The 26,801-nt window shown below is 35.5% G+C and overlaps 1 protein-coding gene across 8 annotated transcripts in view; it reads left to right on the top strand.

The window, feature by feature from the left end:
• The window catches only part of PAN3 (poly(A) specific ribonuclease subunit PAN3), a 153,689-nt gene that overhangs the window by 96,835 nt on the left and 30,053 nt on the right, over positions 1-26,801 (top strand). For 5 of the 8 annotated variants that reach the window (XR_004958279.1, XR_004958280.1, XM_036251003.1 and 2 more), the window contains 6 exons: positions 11,625-11,872; positions 14,488-14,592; positions 15,427-15,484; positions 22,743-22,904; positions 23,133-23,249; positions 23,337-23,438. Coding sequence is in view for 6 of the 8 variants with exons in the window: in XM_036251003.1 (XP_036106896.1) it covers positions 11,625-11,872; positions 14,488-14,592; positions 15,427-15,484; positions 22,743-22,904; positions 23,133-23,249; positions 23,337-23,438 (792 nt within the window). In the remaining 2 variants the exon portion in view is untranslated. Of the gene's footprint in view, positions 1-11,624; positions 11,873-13,235; positions 13,293-14,487; positions 14,593-15,426; positions 15,485-22,742; positions 22,905-23,132; positions 23,250-23,336; positions 23,439-26,801 lie in introns of all 8 variants that reach the window. The other 3 variants (XM_036251002.1, XM_036251005.1, XM_036251006.1) reach the window with 2 other exon arrangements.

Here is a 26,801-nt window from a genome sequence, read left to right as displayed (position 1 = left end):
TTTTTAATTCCTCACCCGAGGATATTTTTCTATGTATCATCAGATAGAGTGGAAGGGAGGGAGAGTGGAAGAGAGGGAGGGAGAGAGAGACAGACAGAGAGAAACATCTATGTGATAGAGCCACCTCGACTGGTTGCTTTTGTGTCACAATACCAGGGCCAGGGACGAACCTCAGCTGAGGTACGTGCCCTTGACCAGAATAGAGCCTGTGACTCATTGGTCTGCGGGCTGACACTTCATCCACTGAGCAAAATTGTCCAGGGCCCTTGTATTTCTTTATAACAAAATTCACTATGCTATAGAGCAGAATTATGAAACAGTGGTAGCTGTAGTGGAGGCAATTTGAGATATTTATGCAGAAATTAAGTTAATAGAGCAGGCTGAAGACTGCCGTTCTCCAAAAAGCCTGCTTGCAAGGTTGGCCCTCGGCTAATGTCTGGGAACTTGGAGTTGGAGGTGTTGCCATTGTTCACTAACTGGATAGGGAGGTTTACTGTCCCTAGACTCTTTGTGCCAGCAGTGTGGTTTATGCTGCACACCTACTCCTGAACTGTGCTAGGCATAGGGTGCCTATCTGATCCGTTCCCTGTAAAAATCTTGGGCAGTGAGTCTCTAATGAGCTCCGAGCGTACGTTACTGGAAGACAAGTGAGCTGTGTGATTTCCCATGAGAGGAAGAGAGTGTAAGGAATCTTACACATGAATTTCTTTAGACTCCTGTGTCTTTTCTGCCTTGAGATCTGCTGTAATGCTTACCACATTGCTGTGATAAATCTTAGTCATGAGTGCCACTCTATGCTGAGTCCTTTGGGTTCCATGAATTTCTGAACATAGGGGTGGGGTTGGGGACCACCATCAAGTATCTTTGTTACTAAATTTGAGAAACTCTAAGTTGTATATTAAAGTTTTATTTGTACAGTAACCATCAACATCATGTGGCGAGTTTAGGGCATTTCTGATGTTATTCTATAGGTTTTACCATTTTATTTTAGAAAGTTCTAGTCAATAGAAATCTGTATGCATACAGTTACCTAGAGTATCTTAGAGATTTGTTTGACAGGTTGCATCAAATTGCTAATAACTCCACGACATACAAACTTTAATTGTTAAGATGATTGTAATTAAATACTTTTTAAAAACTCACTGCTTTGAAGAACAGCTAGTGATAGAAATGGACTAAAAAATAAATACTATTTCTGAAGCACTGAAAGAGCAAATGGGGAGAGAAAAATGTTTTGAACTGAACTTTGGGGTGGACCTTTTATACTCACCCTTTACATCATTAATGCTCATACCATTACATGATTAATTCTTAATATGTTTAAGACTCTGTTAGAAATTAGGAGTACAGTATAAACTTAGTGTCTGTTTTTTGGGCTATAACAGAGCATTGTTTTATTTGGGAGGAGGTGAGTATGATAGGGGAATTTGGTTAAAAATGGAAAGGTAAGAAATGTATTCTTAGTAGTAATTGGGTTTTTGTATTTCTGAATATGCATATATAAATTACTTAGTACGATTTTTCTCTTGGATGAAGCCCCAACTTTTTATTGACCCTTTTGTTAAGATTATGCTTCCTCTATTTGTCTTCAATTCAGGTTCGTCTGTTCAATGTGAGATATAGTTTGGTAATTTCTAATCTAAACTAGTCTCTTTAATGTAGTCATACATGACATTTTATTATTGGAGATTTAGTTTGGTTATTGGAACATTACTAAAATCATTAGTGCAATCTAAATATACCTGGGCTACATTGACCTGGAAAGAGTAATACAAGAATAATCAGATTGCTTTGTTAGAAGAGTGTCATTTACCCCAAATGCTTTTAAATTCCTCTTTCTTTCACAGTGGCTCATGGCTTATTTCATAATTGCTTTTAAAATAAACAGTAGAACCTCCGTTCTTGAACTTAATTCGTTCTGACAGCTGTTAGAAATGGAAGTATTTTTTCCCATTAGAAACTATGTTGATTGGATTAATCCATTCCGCACACCCAGATGGTTCCATTTTAACCTTTGTTATGCACAGTACATGTCTAATGTACTCTTTAATCTATAAATAAACATTTTAAAAACAAAAAGGAAATGAAATGTACAATAAAAAATGAAAATTAAAAAATAATAATAGGCAGCAACAAAAGCAAAAAGAAGAAAAGAAAATATTCGCAGCACAATTTCTTGAGCTGTTATCAGCTGTAAACTGACTCATACTCATGTATTCTCTCTCCTTTGTCCCCTGAGAGACACGTGACTGATCACATAGGTATCGTCAGCATGAAAGGGTTGTTGGGTTGAGAAGCGAATTGTTAGAGATGGTAGATGTTTGAAAACCTGCGTTTGACTGTAATAAGTGACATCTATGCCATTCGATAGTATGACCATTTACTTTTCTTCTCCTAACTTTTTGTGTTACTCAGGTAACTCTGGTGATGGCATCCTCCATTTTCTGATCATAGCAATTAGTATACGTAGCATCTTGATTGTTGGTACCAAACCAGGGACCTTCATCTCTTATCTCTTTGTTTCAACAGAGTTATTGTGTACTGATACTGTGCCATTACATATGTAGTTGAGGAAGGTTGGGAACATAGAAAGTATTAAGGCACAGTTCTTCCCTACAAAAAGATAATTTTAGTTGTGTGGTATTTGCAGCAAAAGATCAAATAAAGAATGATAAGAATTTTAAAATATGGCCATCAAAAGTTTTATAGAGTAAGAAGATTTTTCGGAAGGATGAATTGGAATTTTCTGTGAGAAGGGGGTTTAGAGAATTTGGCAATGAGGGTTGTTGATGAACACACTAGAGGGGTTTATTCAGTAAAGCCTGTGGGCCACAATTGGAGACTTGTGGACACATGAAGCAGCATGGTGTCTTCGGGGAAGCTGTATGGCATCTTTACGTAAATTGAGGAAAATGATCATTTTAGTTACTGCCTTCCTATCCATGAACATGGGGTTTCTCGTCATTTGTCTTTTCTTAACTGTCTTTTCATAAAGTTTTATAATTTTCTGTGCTCATGTTTTATACATCTTTTGTTAGCTATTTTGAGATCTATTTTGAGTATTTGTTGGCATTACAATTGGTGTCTTGAAAAAGTAACATTTTTCTAATTGTTTCTAGTGTGTAGATATCTTAAGTTAATCACATATCTTTACAAAAGTTGGTAACTTTGATAAATTCTATAATTTCTGACATTTTCTGGATTCTTATATTTGGACAGTTACCTGCACATAATGACAGTTTTAAAACTCTTCCTATTTTGTAATCTGTTTTTTAAGAAATCAAACTGACTTTTTTCTTTTTGACCTTTACATTTTTTGTCTTTATAATACTATATTTTTTTATAAATGTTTTTGAGATACTTTTTGTTTTAACTTTTAAATATTTAATCTATTAGAAATTTATGTGAGTATAATGAATGAAAGGATGAGTGGCTTTTATTTAGTTTGTCTAAAATAAATCTGTTTATTTCTTTATTTGTTCCATTATTTAGTGATAGCTATTACTGTAGCTTTTAGTCCTTTTTATTGTCTAGTTGTCTTACATGATACTATTTTCTTCCTTTTTATATTTTAATTCTTCTTTTGTTCTTCCTCAGTGTACTGGCTTTTCTTTAATAATTTTTCTGGCTCTCCTTTTTTTTTTATCCTCACCCGAGGACACTTTTTTTTTTTTTGCATTTATCTTGAGACAGAGTGGAAGGGAGAGTGGGAGGAAGAGAGAGAGACAGACAGACAGACAGACATTGATATGAGAGAGACACATCGAGTGGTTGACAACCAGGGCCGGGGACAAACTGCAACCGAGGTACGTGCCCTTAGTGGCGGGAACCGAACCCGGGCCTCTCTGGTCCGTGGGCCGACACTCCAGCTGCTGAGCCATACTGGCCAGGGCTTTTCTGGCTCTTCTTTTTTTTTATCCTCACTGGAAGACTTTTGTGGGTTTTTTTTTGCATTTATCTTTAGATAGAGTGGGAGGGAAAAAGGGAGGGAGAGAGAGAGAAACATCTATGTGAGAGAGACATCGGCTGGTCCCCACCCACACGACCCTAACTGGGGTCGGGGACAAACTGCAACCAAGGTACATGCCCTTAGTGGGAACCAAACCTGGTCTGTGGGCCGATGCTCTAACCACTGAGCAAAACCGGCAAGGGCCTTTTTTGTCTCTTCTTAATGTTTATTTTTCCACATGGCTATTATAATTCGTTTGGCTAATTTAAAAAATTCTGTTATTTTTGTTGAACTAACATCATTATGTTTTTATATTAGTTACGGATACAGTTGACATCTTTATAGCAAATAAATATCAGTATTTATTTTCTTTTGTTCAAGTTATCTTTTGTTTCTGTCAGTAGAGTTTAACCTTTTCTTCATATAAGACCTGCACATTTCTAGTTAAGTTTATGCCTAAGTATTTTATCTTTTTATTGCTAAGAATGTAAGTGGATTATTTTTGCAGTTTATTCATTGCCTATTCCCCTTTCTGTTGGTTTAATGGAGTTTTCTTGATCTTTCTCCTTCATCCCAGCAATGATTTAGATAACAACTCTTTTTTTGTTAAGATATAATTCACATATCAGAAAATTTATTCTTTTAAAGTATGCAATTCAGTGGTTTTCAGTATATTCACAAGATTGTGTAACCATCATCACTAATTCCACAACGTACTTATCACACCAAAAAGAAACTTTATACGTATTAGTAGTTACTCTGAACTGTTCCTTCTCCCCAGTCCCTGGAAACCACTAATCTGTCTTGTAGATTTGCCTATTTTGGACATTTCATATAAATAGAATTATATAATATGTGGCTTTTTGGCCTTTGGCTTCTTTCACTTTTTTTCTAGGTTCATCTATGTAGCATATATCAGTATTTTTATTTTTACTGATGGATATATTTTTATTTTATGTATAGATCACATTTTGTTCACCTGTTTATCAGTTGATAGACATTTAGGTTGTTTCTACTTTTTGACTGTTATTCATAATGCTGAACATTCATGTATAAGTTATTGTGTGAACATATATTTTCAATTTTGGAGGGTAACATACTTAGGAGTGGAATTGGTAAGTCACATGGTAACTCTATGTTTAATAATGTGAGGAATTGCCAAACTGTTTTCCAAAGGGCATCATTTTACATTCCCACTAGCTGTATATGAGGATTTAAATTTCTTTATTTCCTTGCTGACATGTGTTAATTGCCCTTGCTTTTTTTGTTGTTGTTAATCCTCACCCAAGGATATTTTTCCATTCATTTTTAGACAGAGTGGAAGGGGGTATGGGGGAGGGGGAGAGAGAGAAACATCCATTGGTTGCGCCCTGCATGACCCGGACCGTGGCTGGGGATCAACCTGGCAACCCAGTATGTGCTTTTGACTGGGAATTGAACCCAAGACCTTTTGCTCTGCAGACAGACTCTCTAACCACTGGGACAAACTGGCCAGGTCTTGCCCTTACTTTTGATTGTACCCATCATAATGGATATGAAGTGGTATTGTGGTTTTGATGTGCATGTCTCTAATCACTAACAAGGTTGAACTTCTTTTATATGTTTATCTGCCATTTGTATATCTTCTTTGGAAAAATGTCTATTCAAATTCTTTTGCCTATTTTTAAATTTGGTTATTTTTATTGTTGAGTCATAGGGGTTTTTTATATGTTCTGCATAGTAGACCATTATTGAATATATGATTTGTAAATATTTACATCCATTCTGTAGGCTGCCTTTTCACATACTTGATAGTTTCCATGTGAAGTACAAAAAAATTTTACATTTTTATGTTTATTTTATTTTTCCTTTTGTTATGTACACTTTAGGTGTCATATTTTAAGAAAATACTGCTTGGCTAAAGGTTATGAAGGTTTATACTTGTTTTCTTCTTAGAGTACTATAGTTTAGCTCCTACATTGAGATTTTGATCTGTTTTGAGATAATTTTTGTATGTGGTGTGAGGTAGAGTTGGGATATTATATATTCATGTTTCTGTTTTATGTAGTAGACACCCCTAGAATTTTACCATTCATGCCTTACTAAGTATAAAATTGTTGAAGAGGAAGGAAGATATTAATAATAAGGGTTTTTAATGACTTTGTTCCTTCCTGCCCTTTTTCAGTATTGTTTTTTCTTGAGTTTTAATTATAGTTTGACTTTAACTTATCTCAGATTAATTGTTGTTCTTTTACTGTTAATGCTTATTCAGTTTTACCCAAACATTCTTATATTCTGTGCCTTTTGAGGAAGGAGTTTTCTCTCTACAGAATTTGATCTGTTAATTGTTTGAAGGAGATATTTGTGACAAACCCTGAAAATGGCTTATTTTTCTCTTTATTTGAAAATTGTATAAACTTTAAATGATATTTTCTGCTTTACTTTGAATATATTATTTCATTGTCTAGGGTTGCTGATGCAATCACCTGTTAATGTAATTGTTTCTTTATTTTAGATAATTTGTCTCTTTTCTGGTAGCTTTTTAGATTTTTTTCTCTTTATCTTTGGCATCTTAGTTTTTCGCCTGATTGATTGAAAGGTATTTATTTATATTTGTTCAGAACTCTTGCTCAGGACTTCTTGAATGAGGATTTACATGGTAAATTAGTTCTTGAAAATCACAAATCTCTCCTTAGAATATAGCTTCTCTAATATTATTTCTTTTTTTTCTCCTGGAAATTTCCTTCTCATTCTACCTTTTATGTGTCTTATTCATTCTTTCATATTTTCCAAGTTTTATTCTAGTTAATTTTCTCAGATCCTTCTTTCTTTCTTTTTTTTTTTTCCATCCTCACCCGAGGAAATTTTTCCATTTTTTGTTCAGGTAGAGTGGGAGGGAGAGAGAGGAACAGAGAGAGAGAGAGAGAGAAACATCGACGTGAAAGGGACACATCGAGCGGCTGCCACTCGCACAACCGACCAGGGCCGGGGACAAACTGCAACCGAGGCACCGCCCCCAGAGGGAACCGAACCCAGGTCTCTCAGGACCGCAGGCCGACGCTCTAACCACTGAGCCAAACCGGCCAGGGCTCAGATCCTTCTCTTTTTCGTTTTTTTCTGTTTGTGTCTACTCTGCTTTTTAGCTCATCCATTGAGTTTTTTCTCTTTAATTTTAATGATTATATTTTTCAATCTTATAGAGCCTAGTTTATTCTGTTCAAGTGGAACAAATGTTTTCTTTTTTGTGATATTTGTCACTTCTTTCATTTCCTTAATTATTTTGTACTTACTTTATATCATTTACAGGGTTCCGTTATCTGGAACTCATGGCTCTCAGGGTGCTAATTCTGAAGTGTATTGTGCATCTTGATTCTCTTTTTGGGAATTCTTTTAAGTGGGATTATTTTCTGGAGTGATACCCTGTATGTGCTGGTTGTAGAAGTCTTCATCAAAATAGTTGGTATTTGCTTCATCTAGGTGTCCAGTGCCAGTGCAGTTCAAGTTTTATGTTAATCTCTTACTGGGATTCCTACAACATGGAATCTACTGGGAATTTTCTAATGTCGCTGCATGGTACCGGCATGGGGTTTCCATTTCTCTTAACAACACCCCAGCTTTCTTCCTTTCTTCCACTGCTTTCACAAATAAGGTTATCTTTTGCCTCTGTGGGCTGATAGGTTGAAAATTTTTTGTCCTACATTCACTGATGTGCAGCTTTTCACGATGCCTGGCTTTACACTGGGACTTGAGTTCCATTCATCACATTTAATGGGCTGAAGACCATGCTTCATGTGCCCACATGGGCATTAAAGCCTCAAGTTGTAGAGACAAAGCTGTGCCTTTTGTGACAATTTTATTTTTCTGTTAATTTAAGGGTTATAATTTCATTTATAGCTCTCTATACAGTTTAAATTTCCTGTTACTGTTTTGGGTGGTGATACTATTTTATATATTTTGTTTTGAATGTATTTAACTCCAACCAGCTTCAGCTCAGGTACATGAACTCAAATTTCAGTGTTGAAATTTTGTATTAGAATAGCCACAAAATTAAAAATTTTTTTCATTATTGATTTTAGAGAGAGAGGAAGGGAGAAGGGGAGAGAGATAGAAACTTCAAGAGAGGACATCAATTGGCCACCTCCTGCATGTTCCCCACTGGGCGTTTGGCCCACAACCTGGGCATCTGCCCTGACTGGAAATCAAACTGGTGACCTCTTGGTTCATGGGTCGACGCTCAACCACTAAGCCACACTGGCTGGACCAAAATTTAAATTTTTTTAAAATCATTTTTCAATTATAGTTGACATACAATATTATATTCATTTCAGATGTACACCCCAGTGATTAGATATGATAAAACTTACTAAGTCATTGTCCCAAGAAATCTATGCCTATATGACACCATACATAGTTATTAAAATAATATTGACTATATTTCTTATGCTGTAATTTACACTCCCATGCCTAGTCTGTAACTACTAATTTGTACTTCTAAATCTCCTCACCTTTTTCACCCATTTCTCCCCCCCCATATGGCAACTGTCAAAATGTTCTCTGTATCTATGGGTCTGGTTCTGTTCTGCTTATAAGTTGATTTTTAGATTCAGTTGTTGATAGATATGTATGTATTGGCATTTTATTGTTAACATTTTTATCTTTTGTCTTCTTTTTCTTAAAGAAAACTCTTGAACATTTTATGTAATACTTGTTTGGTGGTGATGAACTCCTTTAGTTTTTTCTTGTCTGGAAAGCTCCTTATCTGTCCTTCAATTATAAATAATAGCTTCGCTGGGTAGAATAATCTTGTTTGTAGGTCCTTGCTTTTCAAAATTTAAAAATTTTGAGTGAAAGCTTGTTACCTACAACTTGTACCTTCTACTATACATGAATTTCCTTCTTAACTGACCTCAGATTTTTTTTGGTAACTTTTTCCATGCATTCAGTCGTAAAGAGAGGTTCTCCTGTTATCTCACACACCTACTTTGATGTCAGAACCTCTTCTTTACCTCATTTTACACTTTGCCCTCCCCACATAGCTCAGGTAGTCCCATTCACTGAGTATAAGATCTGGGAATTGGGCAACTGGAGAGCATATTAGCTAAGAGCGCAGTTTTAGAATCAAATAGACCCGAGTTTGAATCTTGATTGTTTTGTTTAATAACCTATATTTTTCCTTACAATACGTTTAAAAATATTTTTAAGTTAGTTTCTTCCTCTGTGAGGTGAACGTGATATACCTACCTCACAGGTTTGTTGTGAGGACTAAGTAGACTAATCACATGGAATGTACTTAAGAATTGGTAACTAGCCCGGCCGGTGTGGCTCAGTGGTTCAGCGTCAACCCACACACCAAGAGGTCACCGGTTCGATTACTGGTCAGAACGCATGCCCAGGTTGTGGGCCAAATCCCCAGTGTGGGGCATGCAGGAGGCGGCCAATTGATGTTCTCTCTTATTGATGTTTCTGTCTCTCTTTCCTTCTCCCTTCCTCTCGCTCTAAAATCAATAAAGGGAAAAAAAAATCAAAAAAAGAATTGGTAACTATATTTGTTGCTGTTATTTAATTTAAATGTAATAAATTTATTCATCTTTGGTGACTTGGCCTTTTGTCTTACAAAGGCTTAGAGACTAGTTTTAGGAAAATTATCTAAATGCATTTTGTATTAAGTGGGGGTATTTATTCTTTGAAAATATTTTAATAATCCTCCCAAATTTTGATGTATGGATTAACCTGAAATTAAATGTATAATATAGAGTTAGAAAAACACGAGGCCCTGGCCGGTTTGGCTCAGCGGTTAGAGCGTCGGCCTGCGGTCCGGAGAGACCCGGGTTCGGTTCCCACTAAGGGCACGTACCTCGGTTGCAGTTTGTCCCCGGCCCTGGTTGGTCGTGCGGGTGGCAGCCACTCGATGTGTCCCTTTCATGTCGATGTCTCTCTCTCTCTCTCTCTTCCTCTCCCTCCCTCCCACTCTATCTGTACAAAAAAAAAAAAAAGAAAAACACGAGAATTCTGGAACAATTCTTTTTTTTTTTTTTTTTTAATTAGGCTTATATCTTAATATAGTAGTTTGGCTTTCTTATAAATGTTTTTTTAAGGGGGTTTTAGATTGTTACAATTTCTGTTAGATATATTTAATACCCACTTGAGAATTCCTGGCCTATTTTAATGTCAGTGCAGGAGACATTGTGTTATAGTAGTAGGAGTATTAAATTGGATGTGTGGAGACTTGGGTTTAAAGCCTCGCTTTGCTGTTGACTTTGCACATATTCCCCCTTTATCTCTGTTCTGATCTGTACTGTGGTGCTTATAACCTGATCTAGCTTACCTACTTATCCACTTAGTTGCTTAGAAAATCAGACGAAACAGTTATGTAAAGATAAGTGTTATCTTAGTTCTCACCTTATTTTTGTTCACCTATATCTTTTCAGAAAACAGTGTTGGTGTCTTAGGAATTCTTAGAAATCGAAATTTATATTCCTTTTAATCCTATTTCTGTGGCCAGAGGCATTTTGGTAACTTTTCTGTTTTTGTTTTTTGAATTGTGAGATGCACATTACTTTAAGGGTAAACGATTTTAGTCCATTTCTCAAGTAGCCAGAAAACAGTTCCTGGATAAGTTAATTTTTTACAGGAAGTGTAACTATATGTAGCTCTAGAAACTCTTTTTAATCTCTGCTCAGAACTAATCACTTCCATTAAGCCTTTATTAATGAACTGTACCTGGTTTAAATTAATTTGCATCCATCTGCATTTATGCATGTGGTTTGCAGTATATTAGATTTGAGTGTTTTTGTAAGTCATTTTATGTCTTTTACGTGTGACCCGGTCTTGTTTTCTCAGCTAGCTTGGAATCTCCTGAAGGGTAAAGACAATTGTCCTTTCCCTGTCTTCACTACAGATTCATTCGCAATAGAGATGCTCTGCATATAATGTTTTCTTACGAGATGAGTTTAGCTAAAGTGTTCCCTAGAACATACTGAATCAGTTGGTCTGATTTTTAAAAAGTATGCATCTGCGGAAAATGTCCATTGTCCTAGTGTATGCTTATTTAGAGGTAAAGACAAAAGTCATAAAAACAGTATACTGCTTGATTTAAAAAATGTTATGCCCCCAAAAATATTGTAACCAAGACTTAAATTTTTTGTTTTTTCAAATCATTGTGTTAATTGTATTTGGCCAAAACATATCCAGTAAATTTTATTAAATAGCTTGATTTTTAGGAAAAATATTGTAATATATTTGGGGGATGTGGTATTTCTATTGTTACTCTCCATAGTTTTAAATTATTTTTAACAAAAATGGAATTATACCATCTATAAAAGAAAGGCTTTTATAGAAGGCGTAATTTTATGAAGCATTTAAGTTATTCCTCATTTTTCATTAAATTAATTTATTAAATTATTGGTGAGCCTTACTGTTGAAGTTTCTCATGTAAACCTTGATGTGGAGGAGACTTGTTGCAATAAATTTGCTAATTTATTTGGAAATGGCTATATTTGAAAACAAACTTCTTTACATTTGTTTTAATCAGAGCTTTTTCTAATCAAAAGATTAAATTACATCTTTTATCTTTGCACTTAAAGAATTTGCTGAAGATGATGTTTCTTCCAAATGAATGTTTGCATTTTCTTTTTCTTTTTTTTCCCCTTCTAAAACCAATTTTGTTCCCTAAGAAATGTTTTTATGTCTTCTTTAGGAATGTCACTGTCTGCTGGGTCTTCCCCTCTTCATTCCCCCAAGATCACTCCACATACTTCTCCTGCTCCCAGAAGAAGAAGTCACACTCCAAATCCAGCAAATTACATGGTGCCTTCTAGTGCCTCTACACCTGTTAATAATCCTGTTTCTCAGACTCCGTCCTCTGGTCAGGTGATTCAAAAGGAAACTGTTGGTGGGACGACGTACTTCTATACAGACCCAGCTCCAGCCCCTTTGACTGGAATGGTATGTTTGCATTAAAGGGAAGTGATAGTTCCTTCTAACTGATGACACTCATGAGGAGGTTTTCCCCTCTTGTGTCTTTTAATTTTGATTAAAATTAAAGAAGTATTTAATTTTCTAATTTAGATGGTACTTCTAATCTTTTCAAAGTAATCTGTTTTTGCATTAATAAGAACTTTAGTTTTGGACAAATCTGGTTTTAATTAGAAATTAGATTATATTCAAGCTCTAGTTTAGTACTTTATGGCATGTTTTGCTTATGGGGTTAACTAGTACTTGTACTAGCTGGAGTTGATATTTGCTGACATTTATTTGTTTATAAGTAGTTTTACCTCTAGTAAGAAGTCAGAGAAAGGAGATTTTTTTAAATCATTACTTACTGAAAGCAAACTGATGATGAACTTTTGCCTTAGGTTAGGCAGCAATTTAATAGCTAGACCTCTGGATAATGGAGGACACAGAGAACGGAAGCCTCTGATATTATTCATTGTTAAGGAGAGAGGAGGCTTAGGGACTGTCAGGAGAAGGAGGTGGAGAAAGGGGAAAAGGGAAGCAATGTCATGTTCCATAAATTGTATCTTTTGTTTATTTTTAAAGGGAAATAGGATCACTTTTCCACTATGAGACCAAATACATTTTTAAAAATATGTTTTTATTGATTCTTTTTTGAGAGGAGGAGAGTTGCGGGGGAGAACATTGATAGGCTGCCGCCTACACACACACACACACCCCTCCACTGGGGATGGGGCCTGCAACCCGGGCATGTGCCTTGACCTGGAATTGAACCAGGACCTCTTGGTGCATGGGACAACACTCAACCAACTGAGCCACACCAGCCAGGGCAAATTGTACCTTTTAAGCTTCATTATTTTGTCCCTGTTCAAAAATTGTTTTTTAACTACGGAAAAATAAGTAGCAGAGGAAGGGCTTCATGAGTAAAAAAGCCACATGCCATTAAATATGAAAGCTAATCTAAGCTGTAAACATTGGACATGTTCATAGATGAGATGCTTAGATGAAAAGTATAGTTAGATTTTACTCAGCAGGAAGACTTTGATCCCACAAATTAAGTTAATGATTTATTCTGATTAAATTTAATATTTTACTAAAAGGCAATTTGAGTAGAAAAATGACAGATTTTTTTTGTTATTTATTTTTAAGAGTCGTAGTTCTGCCATTGTTTTGTGACTCTTGAATCTTAGTACCTCTGAGATTGTTTCCCCAGTTGTATGTTGGGTAATACCTAACCATCTTATGAGAAATAAATGTGAAAACATTTCTAGACGTACTTGTAAATCATGCAAAATGCTTTTTAAGAAATAATGAAGTAGCTAATAGTTTTTTATTTTGTTTTGTTTCTGATCAGAGATCTTTCAAAAATTATCACAGAACAGCTTGCCGAACAGAAGGTCAAATAATTGAGGTAGAGTAGAGACTTTTTCCATGGTTCTTTCAAGTAAGAATTCCAATGTTTTACCTTTTGGGGGTTTATTATATTTTATAATTTACATTTTTATTATATTTTATTTGTATTTGAAGAAAGAAGAAATTTAATTTATAAAGAGGTTCTTTTGTCACAAAACTGTCTAAGCTGTTTTTGTAGAAATTATATAAGGCACATTTTAATGTTTTTACCTTTCAAATACGCTTAAAAATATGGTCATGGTAAACCTGAGGTAAGCCAAACTATGCTATCTGATGTAAGGAAACCAAGGCACGAAAAAAGGCATCATTCTCTCTGTAGATATATATTAAAGGAAACCTTTTAAGTATTGTAAAGTTGGTTCCTGGTTGAGATCCAGAACAGAATAATTATCTAAGAGGATTGGTTGAATTAATTTTTAAAGGAGGGAAAAAAATGTTTGTTTCAGCTTTTAAAATGAAAGAATAAAGCAAAAGAAAAGATATTTTAGAATGTACTCTGATTTTGATTCATGGGCCATTGAAGGGAAGTAGAGAGAGAGGAAGAAGAAGAAAGCAGGGTGGTGGGGAGAGTCCAGTTGGAAGATTGAAAGACTGGAAGCTGAAAGCAGATTTAGTAACTCTGTTGTAGTTTGCTTGGAACATAAATACATTGCTGCATCCTTCTGTTCACTTAAGCTATTAACCCACAGTAAATCGGCCCTCTTTACTGTTGCAGTTTGAATTGTTCAACAAGTATGTAGGTAACACTTTGTTTAGGTTGGTCACAAAAAGCCCACAAGAGGGCAGTTCTTTGGTGGCCAGGGCAGTGAGTGTTGTTACTTCATTATCTGACTGTGCCCCGACACCTTTAATATCTGCTTTCTTCCTTTCTTCCGGTTGCATTTTGTGTAATGTTTCATCCAAAGAACTACTTTTGTCTCTTATTGGAACTTAGATTTAATTGTATATGAAAAAATGTTTCCTTTCCTTTCAATTAGATTTTTCTAATTGATTATTAAATATAAGGTTACTTTTAAAATGAATTCAGAACTATACTGATAACAGTTACTCTCTGAGGTGTTTAATTCACTATCATTTAAAGATTTAAAAATATCAATTTATCACTGTCATTTAAAGGTGAAAACTTTGTCAAAACAAAGCTTATCAGTTGAGAAAAATTGATTTTTACATTTTCTTCCTCCCTCCCTTTTTAGGTATTTCCAAACTATCATATATATCCTCCAACCGCACCTCATGTTGCTTATATGCAACCAAAAGCAAATGCACCTTCCTTCTTCATGGCCGATGAGCTCCGACAGGTACGTGTTCAGAATTCCTAGTAGAGTGCTTAATGTGTCTACAGTGCTTTCAGCAAAGAACTAAAAGAAACAACAACAGAAACAAATTACATTATTTAATCAAATATACTAAAACAGATAGATAGAATTTGGAATTTATGAGTTTGAAGTGACATTTAAGGAAAGCTATTTTTCAAGAAAATTGCAGGTAATTATGTGTTGAGATGTAAAACATAGAATAGCTATTTAAATGGGCCACCTTTCTGCACATCATATCCTGTGCATTGAAAAGTCTCTCTGAAGTGTGTATATATAATTTAAATGGTTTCTAACCTTCATACAACGTTTTGCTAATATCTACAGGTTCAGACTAGGTAGGTTGATGCAGAAATAAACCTCACATTAAGAGAGTTCAGTACTTTCTATAAAGTAGATTTTATAAAATAATTTTTTGTTAGATACTTAGGTATTATTTGATATGTTGACTTTCATTTTATACTTGTATTCTCAGAAATATTTTTGTTTCACAGAAGTATGTTGTACCTGTATAATGTTCATAGAGGGAGTTATTGACAAACTTTGCATAGATCTTGAGTTTGCAGCCACAGAGTTACTTATATGCTTTGGGTTATAGCATAGTTACTAGAACCCAACCTACCCAACCGTAATTTGGGACAGGTATATCTGGGAGTGGAATTTTGTCATTACACCATTATTAGAAATGTTATTTCAGCATATCAACATTGAAAAGTACACATGCCCAAAATGTTAATACTTATGCTATTTAGTTACAGTAGAAAATCCAGATTTCAGAAGCTATGTTTAGATGTAAGTATACTTGTTTTCTTTTCTTAGGAGCTCATTAACAGACATTTAATAACAATGGCTCAAATTGATCAAGGAGATATGCCAGGTAAAATTTGAGTTGATTTATTCTTTCTTTTAAAGGATATTATAATTTTATGTAGTCTTACATGTGTTTATGTCTTAAACTAGCTAATTACTATTTTATGAATATATTTATTTGAAATCTACTTCAGAAGTAGTCCAGGATGCCACAGATCAGCTAGTTTATTTAAATTAATTCTACATGTGACCATATTCTAATTCATTAAAAAATTAGATTTAAAATTCATGGTGATTTACCTCACTATTCATTAGAATGTTATTGTCTTAAGAAATTTGATGAACTATAGGTTCTCAAATAGAGGGAAAAGGTGATTATTATTATTTTTGAGACTTCAGTTGTGCTAGGCAGTGTGATGTTCAATGCTTTATGACTTTCTTACAAAAATCCTGTAACAGATACTTACATTATCAACTCCATTAAAATTTTTTTAAAAAAAATTGTTTATTGAATTTTAGAGAGAGAAGAAGGGAGAGGGAGACAGAGAGAAACATCGATGTGAAAGCATAACAATGATTGGCTGCCTCATGCATGTTTCCTACCGGGGTTCCAGCCTGCAACGTGGGCATGTGCTCTAACCAGGAATTGAACTAGCAACCTTTTGGTGCATGGGATGACGCCCAACCAACTGAATCACACCTGCCAGGGCTATCATCTCCATTTTGCATATGAGGAAAACTGAAGTTGACAGACATGTTTAGTAACTTGCCTTTAAGACCAGTGGCTAGTAATTGGCTGGCTGAGTCAGGATTTAAATCTATTTTTGACTGAATCACAGTGTTTCTAAGAGAGCATTAACATCTCTTTCCCTAGCTAATTCTGTTTATAGCAAGATAAATATGGTATAATTTAACAAAATTATAAATAGTACAGTAGGAATACATTTGCCACAGAGATCATCTTAAAATACCTGGTTGTTATCAAGGATTCAGACTTGTCTATTATGCGTCGTCTTGACTGCTAAAGAATTAAAAAGAGTGTGTCTGGCTGTTAATGTCTTAAGACTGATCTTTCCACTTTAGATGGGCAGAGAACTTATCTGTAATAATCTTTAAAGTGTTCAGGTTGGGATTTTCCTTAATTTTTTGACAGTGCCTTTGAGGCCCTAGTGAGGGTAGAAGGAAAAAAGAAAAATAGGTTTATTTACCATTCCAGTCTTTAAAAAAATTTTTTTTTCTTTATTGATTTTAGAGAGAAAGGAAGGGAGAGAGAGATAGAAACATCAGTGAGAGAGAACATTGATTGGCCACCCCCTGCACACCCCTCACTGGGGATCAGGCCCCCAACCTGGGCACGAGCCCTGACCAGGAATCGAACCAGCGATCTCTTGGTGCATGGGTTGATGCTCAACCAGTGGGCCACATTAGCCGGGCTATCATTCCAGTCTTTATGGCTCCAGTCCTGTATAAGTCATATATATTATGATGATACATTAGATATAATTTGAAATTATAATGGAGTTTAAGAAATAGCTGCATATAAGATTACTACATGTCCGTTGCATTTCTATAGACCTGTAGCCAATAACTTTAAAATATAACTAAAAGAGAAGATGCTATTTGCAGTGGTTTCAGAACATCAGTACCTAGGTGTAAATACAACTGAAGATGTGTAAGTTCTCATTGGAAGAGATTTATTAAGATGTAGTAAATAAATAAATAGAGTGAAATACTTTATTCATGACTAGGAATACATAATGCATTAGATGTCAATATTTCTAAAGTGATCCATAGATTGAATAGAATGCCAATCAAAGCATATGAGCTTTTTAAACTCAAATACTTCTGACGTCTAATTTTTATCCTAGCAATTTAATTGTTAAGGACTTAGTCCCACAAGATTATTCCCACTTCAGATGCCAGCTAGGTTACCCACACTTCTGTCTGGCCAACTACAAATGTGAGTTGTTTTCACGACCGCCCTCAACTTCCGTAATTTAAAATGACTCAAAGAACTCTGGAAAGCACTTTAAGTAGTAGTATTGGTTTATTATAAAGGATACAACTCTGAAACAGCCAAGTAGAAGGAATGTATAGGGCAAGGTATTGGTGGAGGATGGAGTGGGGAACTTCTTTTTATTTTTTAATCTTCACCCGAGGACATTTTTCCATTTTTTTGTTCAGATAGAGTGGGAGGGAGGGAGGGAGAGAGAGAGAGAGAGAGAGAGAGAAACATCGACATGAAAGGGACATATCGAGTGGCTGCCACCTGCACAACCAACCAGGGCCGGGGACAAACTGCAACTCGAGGTACGCACCCTTAGTGGGACCTGAACCCGGGTCTCTCTGGACCGCAGGCCAATGCTCTAACCGCTGAGCCAAACCGGCCAGGGCTGGAGTGGGGAACTTCTTATCCTCTCTGAGTGTGCCACCCTCTCAGCACCTCAGTGTGTTCACCAACTTGTAAGCTCTCTGAATCTTGCTGATTAGACGTTTTTATGTAAATGTCATTTTGTGGGAATGGTTGATTAAGTCTTTGGCTACTGGTGATTACTCAGTCTCCAGCCCCCTCTCTTCTTCTTGGACTTTGAGGGGAGCAGAGGTCTGAGAGTTCTAAGTTTCTAATCAGAGTTGGTCTTTTTTTTTTCAAATGATATTACAGCATAACAATTTTTTATACTGTATGATAAAATTCATCAGAGAAAAAAGGGCCAAGACATTTTGAAGATTATGATTAAGAACCTGGATATATTGTGGGAGGGGAGGCTTGGTTTGCATCCATAGGAATTAACGATGTGGTAAATGGCACTGGATTAGACAAATTGATTAATGGAACAGATTGGGGAGAGCCCAGGCCCATTCTGTGATAGAGGTGGGATATTATTGGGGAAAAGAAGGCATCACAAAAATGGTTGTCTTTATGGTAAAATATAAAATTGGATTACCGTAAACCACATCCAAAAGGGCAACTCAAAATAGATTGAGAACTTAAGTGTCTAAAACAAAACTCTAAACTCGTACTATAAAATGTAAATGAATAATTTTAACATTTCAGTAGGGAAAGAGTTTCTATACAGGAGACAAATATTGTTGACTAAAAGAAAATACTGATAAATTTTACTAAATTAAAATTTAAAACAATCCAAACGTACCTGTAGTAAAGTAAAACCTTGGGAAAAGGTATTTACAAAACTGAACAAGAATAGTAAAAAACACATATCAGTAAGAACCTAAACAATCCAATAAAAAAAAAAAAAAAAAAATGACCAAAGGATAGGAATAGTCAATTCAAGACAGTGGAAATTCATGACTAATACATATAAGAAAAGATATTTAACATCACTGATGAATAGGTAAATACAAATAAAATACCGTTTTGAAGTCTTATATAAAGTGTGAGGATTTAGATCTATAGGTTCGTTAGTACATTGTTGTTGGTACACTTATTACCACTTTGGGAAATTAAAGTTGAATATCTATGTTACCTGTGATCCAGCTGTTCTCCTCCTAGACTTAGGTACACTCCTACACAATTTCATCCAGAAAATGTATAAAGTATCCACAACATTGCTGCTCACAATAGCAGAAACCTTTATTAATTCAAATATCCATCTGAAGGACAGGGGATGAATTAACTGTGATAGTGTCAGACAATGGACTTTTATACAGCAGTTACAATGAAAATAGTATGCTGACATGCAGCAATGCAGAAGAATTTTTTTTTTAAATCTTCACCTGAGGATATTTTTCTATTTTATCTTCAGGTACAGTGGGAGGGAGGGAGAGAGGGAGAAAGGGAAACATTGACGTTAAGAGGGACACACCAACTGGTTCTTCACATGACCCTGACCAGGGACAGGGGCGAACCATAACAAAGGTACATGCCCTTGACCGTGATCGAACCCGCAACTCTTTGGTTCGCAGGCTGACACTGTAACCACTAAGCCAAAGTGGCCAGGGCAAGATAAATCTTTGTTTTTAAATCTTCACTCAAGAATATGCTTTAATTGATTTTGGGAGAGCGAGAGAGAGAAAAAGAAACAGTGATATGAGAGAGTAACATCAATTGGCTGCCTCCCATACACGCCCTGCAACCTTGTTTATGCACCGATTGGTGCACAGGAGGATGCTCCAACCAATTGAGCTATTCGACCAGAACCGGAAGAATCCCTATTTCCTTTATTCATACTTAATTTTATGCATTTGTTAAATTGAGCTGCAAATGAAAAAGAGAACTACAAGGAGTATTCCTGTCTATTAGGGAAACATTCCATTTTTAAGATTAATAATAGGCCACATATGATGATTTCAGGATAGGCTGGGAAATGTAGTGTGAAAAGATGACTTCCTGGAAAAAATGTAGTCATGATGTACAGATCTAAAAATGAGCACGTATTAAAATTTTTTTTAAGTCATGAGGGAGCCAGTCACATGTTATAAGATATATTATAGATCAAGAATAATGAAACAAGTGTGCAAACTGGCTTTTTCAAGGGAGAGGAGGGAAGACATTTGAACCTTCACCAGGCAGAAAAGAATACACATGTCTGTAGACAAGAATTATTTTACAGTGCTGTCAGTTATCTACAGCTTGCAGAGGTGTAAAATATCTTCCATAGAATCTGAATCAGACACTGGAGGGAGAGGTAACCTTTAAATAATGAATAGTTTTCCACTGAAGCACCATTTTCTTCCTCTTCACTGTTTGGAATTCAGCATGACTTCCTTGAAAGGAGACATAGGGATGAAGGAGTTAAGAGCATAAGATTTTTAGTTCATTGTGCCCCTCATGCAAGTACCACTGCTTGGTGTGGTAAATTTCAGGTCCTTAGTATAGCATGTAAATTTTCCTTGGGTCGAATCCCAACATATATACCTCGCTCAGGTTTATGTCCACTCTGCAAACTCCTCTGTGGTACCGCACCCCTTTCTCCCACCACATGAGATTTCACCATCCTGGGCACCTGTGCACATTCATGCCTTGTTGTTGCTGTTCTGTTTACTCCCTCAGCCTAAAGCACTCCTTCCATTCATTTTAGCTCATTGATTTGTAGTAAACATGCCAAATCAGCTGTACGGCATTTACTAATATTCTTGGGAATGGCTCTCTCTCTGTGTTTCCATGTGTAATGGTTCTCAAAGTGTGGTCCCTTGACCACCCTCAGTGTCCTTTCATTATCACCTGGAAACTCATTAGAATTGTAACTTCTTGGGCCCTATTTTTGACCTTCTGAGTAAAAAACTCTGGGCATGGGACCCAGCAAACTGTTTTTACAAGATTCTGAAGGGTGCTAAAGTTTAAGAACCAGTGCCATGGTGAATTGTACTTTTTAATACCTATTTTGCCTTGTATTATATTTCATATAAATTTTTAAGCCTCTTGATAAGAACTCATTTCATTAATGTGGGTTCACTAATATATAGTAGGTACTCAATATATGTTTACTAGTTTGAAATTAATTTCCTTATGAAATAGCTAGAAAATAATATCAATTGTTTGTGGAAATTACATTGATCATTCAAATAAATAATAACTGGGCAAAAACTTAAAGCTACATTCACTTGTGTGTATATATTTTTTTATACTGCCTTTATTTCAGTAGAACTTGCCACTTGACCTTGATTTGAAAGTTACATTGAATCCATATTTTGCACTGTTGCCAAAATGCTGGGTAAGAGGCCTGGGTTTGCCTCCCTCCTCCCTCCCTAGAGGGGTAATCCCAAGTAGGAAATTCTATCTCATAGACTTGTTTCAAGAACTAAGAGTTAATGAGTGCAAGTATTTGGCAAAGGCAGAGGGGTCCTTTTGAGCCTATTTTCTGGAGTTAGAGTTTTCTTAATAGGATTTCTTAACAGTCAGAGGTGAAACATTTTTTTGTTTTTGTTTGTGAGGGTTTTTAAATGAGATTTACTGCCATGTTTCAAAATAGTGTTAAATGTGTTTATTGCAAATACAGAATAGTATTGAAAAGGAGGAGAAAATCCTTTCACTCAGTGGTTAACCATTAAAGTTTTGCTGTGTTCCTTACTAGATATTTGTCTATGATATTTTGCATGTTCACTCATACGCTTTTCAATTGAGATACAGTGTGCATTCCTAAGTCATTGAAGACATTTCACCAATGGAAGCTGTCCAGTTAGAAAATATAAATTGATTATATTTGAAGCATTAAAAAGTATTTGTCTTTTTGGACTATAAAACTGACATATTTCTTCTAGATAATAGGGAGTAGTAAGGAGGGCAAATAAATGGCTTATACTCTATAGAGAAAGGAACCACTGAGTATATTTTCATGTTCAACTTTCTAGTCTTTATAAGAAACAATAAATTGGGATTCGAGATAAATGGTGTTTTGTTTTTTTTAATTCTTACCCGAGGACATTTTTTCATTTTTTGTTCAGATAGAGTGGGAGGGAGAGAGAGGAAGAGAGAGAGAGAGAAACATCACCGTGAAAGGGACACATTGAGTGGCTGCCACCCGCACAACCAACCAGGGCCGGGGACAAACTGCAACCAAGGTATGTTCCTTCTTAGCGGGAACCGAACCCGGGTCGCTGGACCGCAGGCCGACGCTCTAACTGCTGAGCCAAACCAGCCAAGACTAAGATAAATAGTTTTTAATGTCTAACAATATCACAAGCAAATCCCAATGCATTATATATCATCCTTAAACGTACTTTTTCTTTCTTTGAGGAACATGGCAGGCATGGTGGTAAAGTTCTTAGTTTTCTTTCTTTTATGTTTATGAGAGATTAAAACTATGCTGTTCCATTTTGAAAAAGATTGCCATATTTATACATACATAGACATGGTACATAAACACACTCTCCAATTTAATGTTAGTTGTTTTGAATTTCTTATATATACATATACATACATGGACATACTACATAAACACTCCAATTTAATGTTGTTTTGAATTTCTTTATGCTTTAAAAACAAGAACTCATAGCTTAACACCATTGTCTAAATATATTTAGTACAAAATAAAATTAGAGAAACAAAATCTATTTTGATTTTTATTCAGCATCAGAATCAGAAATGTTTAATATTTCTAAGTGATGTTTGTTGTATTGTGCTATAAAAGTTAAGAAATATTTTGGGTGTATGAAATTTAGTTCTATGGTTATTTTATAATGTCTGTTTGTATTGATAATGAAACCAGTTGTTTTATAGAATTATTATAAATGTTGACACTGTTCTTGAATACAAAGTATGTTTTGATACCAGTTATCTATAGTAGGTTTTATTTCTTCTTTATTGCTCTGAGAGATTTATGAATGTCTGCAAGTTAAGTCATCTGTCTTCCTATGACTTACTCTAGCAGTCCCTGCAGAAGTCGACAGCTACCATAGCCTCTTCCCTCTAGAACCACTGCCACCACCCAACCGGATACAGAAATCAAGTAATTTTGGCTACATTACATCTTGTTATAAAGCTGTAAATAGCAAAGATGATCTGCCATATTGCCTTCGGAGGATACATGGTAAGAAAGATAAATTATCCTCTTTTAGAAGCGTATTTATTGAGGCTAAGATTATTCAAATATTCCTCAATATATTTATTTAATATATGAATTTAAAGAATAATAAATAAGTTTGATTTCATTTGATAATTAGTAACTCTTAGTATGTATAATGTTTTTTTCTCACATTTCTGATGGAATAAGGGGAGATGTCATTGACAGTTTAGTAGAAAATTTTTTCTGTTTCAGGTTTTCGTCTTGTTAACACAAAGTGCATGGTGTTGGTCGATATGTGGAAAAAAATTCAGCACTCTAATATTGTAACCTTGCGTGAGGTATTTACCACTAAAGCATTTGCAGAGCCTTGTGAGTAACTTGTAATTGTCTTTCTGCTTGTGGGCTTCACTGGTCGAAGCCAGATTGGAGTAATGAATGTTTGTGTTTTATTTTAAGCTCTTGTGTTTGCATATGATTTCCATGCTGGAGGAGGAACTATGATGAGCAGACACTTTAATGACCCCAATGCTGATGCCTATTTCACAAAGAGAAAATGGGGTAAGGGAAAGATGCAAGCAAGCTGTATGTTGAAAATGCTTTTGCTCTGTGGGAGAGTAGTTTGTATTTTAAAATACATGCAAATTGATCGCTGTAGTCATTCCACTTAAGGACCCTATCACATTTTTAAAAGAAATGGGGTCAATCTGTAACAAGTTAGGAAATAATGTATTATGTGTATAGGCTGAGATGAAGATGGGTTGTGAAAGAGTCACGTAAATATCTGAAATTTAAATAACTGAGAATATATTGATAGAAGTTTTATCCTCTTAACAGTTTTTTACTTTTAAAAATACAATGCTTTCTGAGTAGAGATGATTTGGAAAATTTAGTAAATTGAAAATCCCTGTAGCTTCACCATTATCAGTCTCTTGATGTATTTCTTTCTAGCCTTTGTGTTTTGTTTTGGTTTATTTGGTTTCCTTTTGCATTGTTTTTATTTTATTTTGTATCAAATTATATTTTCTATTTATTATAAGTATTTCCCCCCGTTTTTTTTTTTTTTTTACTTGTCAAGAATTTTTTATTTTTTTAAATTATTTATTTATTTTTTTGTTACAGATATTTCACCTTTTTTACCCCATTGGCACCCCCCTCCCCACCCCACTCCCGCCCCGTCCCCGACTTAGTTGTCCATGTCCATTGGTCATGCATACATGCATATAAGTTCTGTGGTTTATCCCCCCTCCCCCCAACCCCTCTTCTGAGGGATGTCAGTCTGTGCCCTACTTCCATGTTTCTGGGTCTACTGTATTCCTCAGACTGTTATGTTCATTATATTACGTATATAAGTGAGATCATGTGGTATTTGTCTTTTTTTGCTTGGCTTATTTTACTTAGGATAATACTTTCCAGGGCCCGCCATGTCGTCTCAAAGGATAAGAGATCTTTCTTTCTTACTGCTGCATAGTACTCCATTATGTATATGTACCACAGCTTTTTTATCCATTCATCTACCGATGGACACTTGGGCTGTTTCCAGGTCTTAGCTATTGTAAATAGTGCTGCTATGAACATTGGGGTACATATATTCTTCCTGATTGGTGTTTCAGGCTTCTTAGGGTATACTCCTAGAAGCGGGATCACTGGGTCAAATGGAAGTTCAATTTTTAATTTTTTGAGGTAACACCATATTGTTTTTCATAGTGGCTGCACCAGTCTGCATTCCCACCAGCAGTGTACTAGAGTCCACTTTTCTCCACTCCTCACCAACACTTGTTGTTTGATGATTTGTTGATGGCAGCCATTCTGACAGGTGTGAGGTGATACCTCATTGTTGTTTTAATTTGCATCTCTCTGATGATTAGTGATGTTGAGCATTTCTTCATATGTCTCTTGGCCATTTGTGTGTCCTGTTTGGAGAGGTGTCTATTCAGCTCCTCTGCCCATTTTTTAATTGGGTTCTTTGTCTTCCTTTTGTGGAGTTGTATTAGCACTCTCTATATATTGGAAATTCACCCCTTATCTGATACATCATTGGCAATGATGTTCTCCCATACAGTGGGTTGCCTTTCCATTTTGATGATTGTTTCTTTTGCTGTGCAGAAGTTTTTGAGTTTGATGTAGTCCCATGTGTTCATTTTTTCCTTTGTTTCTGTTGCCTTAGGTGATATATCAGTGAAAATTCTGCTCCGTATGATGTCCGAAATTTTGTTGCCTACATTTTCTTCCAGAATTTTTATGGATTCATGGGTCACATTTAAGTCTTTTATCCATTTTGAGTTTTTTTTGTGTATGGTGTAAGTTGATGGTCTAGTTGCATTTTTTTTGCATGTAGCTGTTCAATTTTTCCAACACCATTTATTAAAGAGGCTGTCCTTACTCCATTGTATGCTCTTGCCACCTTTGTCAAATAGTAATTGAGCGTATTGCCTTGGGTCCGTTTCTGGGTTTTCAGTTCTGTTCCACTGGTCTGTATGCCTGTTCTTGTGCCAGTACCAGGCTGTTTTGGTTACAGTCGCTTTGTAGTATAACCTGATATCTGGTATTGTGATCCCACCTACTTTGTCCTTCTTTTTCAAGATTGCTGTGGCTATTCGGGGTCTTTTTTGGTTCCATATGAACTTTTGAAGTATTTGTTCTAGTTCTATGAAATATGTCATTGGTATTTTGATGGGGATTGCATTGAATCTATAGATTGCTTTGGGTAGTATGGACATTTTAATAATGTTAATTTTCCAATCCATGAACAGGGTATGTGCTTCCACTTTTTTATATCTTCCTCTATTTCTTTTTTCAATGACCTGTAGTTTTCTGCAAATAGGTCTTTTACTTCTTTGGTTAAGTTTATTCCTAAGTATCTTAATTTTTTTGGTGCGATGGTAAATGGGATTATTTTTTCAGTTTCTCTTTCTGTGAGTTCATCATTGTGTACAAGAATGCTGTCGATTTCTTGACGTTAATTTTGTATCCTGCTACTTTGCCAAATTCATTTATTAAGTTTAGTAGATTTTTGATGGAGTGTTTAGGGTTTTCTATGTATAATATCATGTCATCTGCAAATAATGACAGTTTCACTTCCTCCTTTCCAATTTGGACCCTTTTATATTTTCTTCCTATCTGATTGCTGTGGCTAAGACTTCCAGTACAATGTTAAATAAGAGTGGCGAATGTGGACATCCCTGTCTTGTTCCTGTTCTTAATGGAAATGTTTTTAGTTTTTGTCCATTGAGTATGATGTTGGCTGTAGGTCTTTCATATATGGCCTTTATTATGTCGAAATATGATCCCTCTATTCCCACATTGCTGAGTGTTTTTATCAGAAATGGATGTTGGATTTTGTCGAATGCTTTTTCAGCATCTATTAATATGATCATGTGGTTTTTATTCTTCATCTTATTTATGTGATGTATCACATTTATTGATTTGCGAATATTGTACCAGCCTTGCATCCCTGGAATGAATCCCACTTGGTCATGGTGAATAATTTTTTTGATGTATTTCTGGATCCGATTTGCTAATATTTTGTTCAGGATTTTGGCATCTATGTTCATCAGGGATATTGGCCTGTAGTTTTCTTTCTTCGTAGTATCTTTTTCTGGTTTTGGAATTAGAATTATGCTGGCCTCATAGAATGTTTGGAAGCCTTCCTTCTTCTTGAATTTTTTGAAATAGTTTGAGGAGAATGGGTGTTAGTTCTTTTTTGAATGTTTGGTAAATCTACCCCGTGAAGCCATCTGGGCTTTTGTTTGCTGGGAGAGTCTTGATTACCTCTTCAATTTCCTTAGTTGTTATTGGTCTGTTCAAGTTTTCTATCTCTTCCCGGTCCAGTTTTGGGAGACTGTGTGTTTCTAGAAATTTCTCCATTTCGCTTAGATTGTCGAATTTGTTGCCATAGTAGTTGTTAACAATTTTTTGTATTTC

Source organism: Molossus molossus, unplaced genomic scaffold (genome assembly GCF_014108415.1).
Source record: "Molossus molossus isolate mMolMol1 unplaced genomic scaffold, mMolMol1.p scaffold_m16_p_10, whole genome shotgun sequence".
NCBI classification, from domain to species: Eukaryota; Metazoa; Chordata; class Mammalia; order Chiroptera; family Molossidae; genus Molossus; species Molossus molossus.
This window is presented reverse-complemented; position numbering and strand designations above follow the sequence as displayed.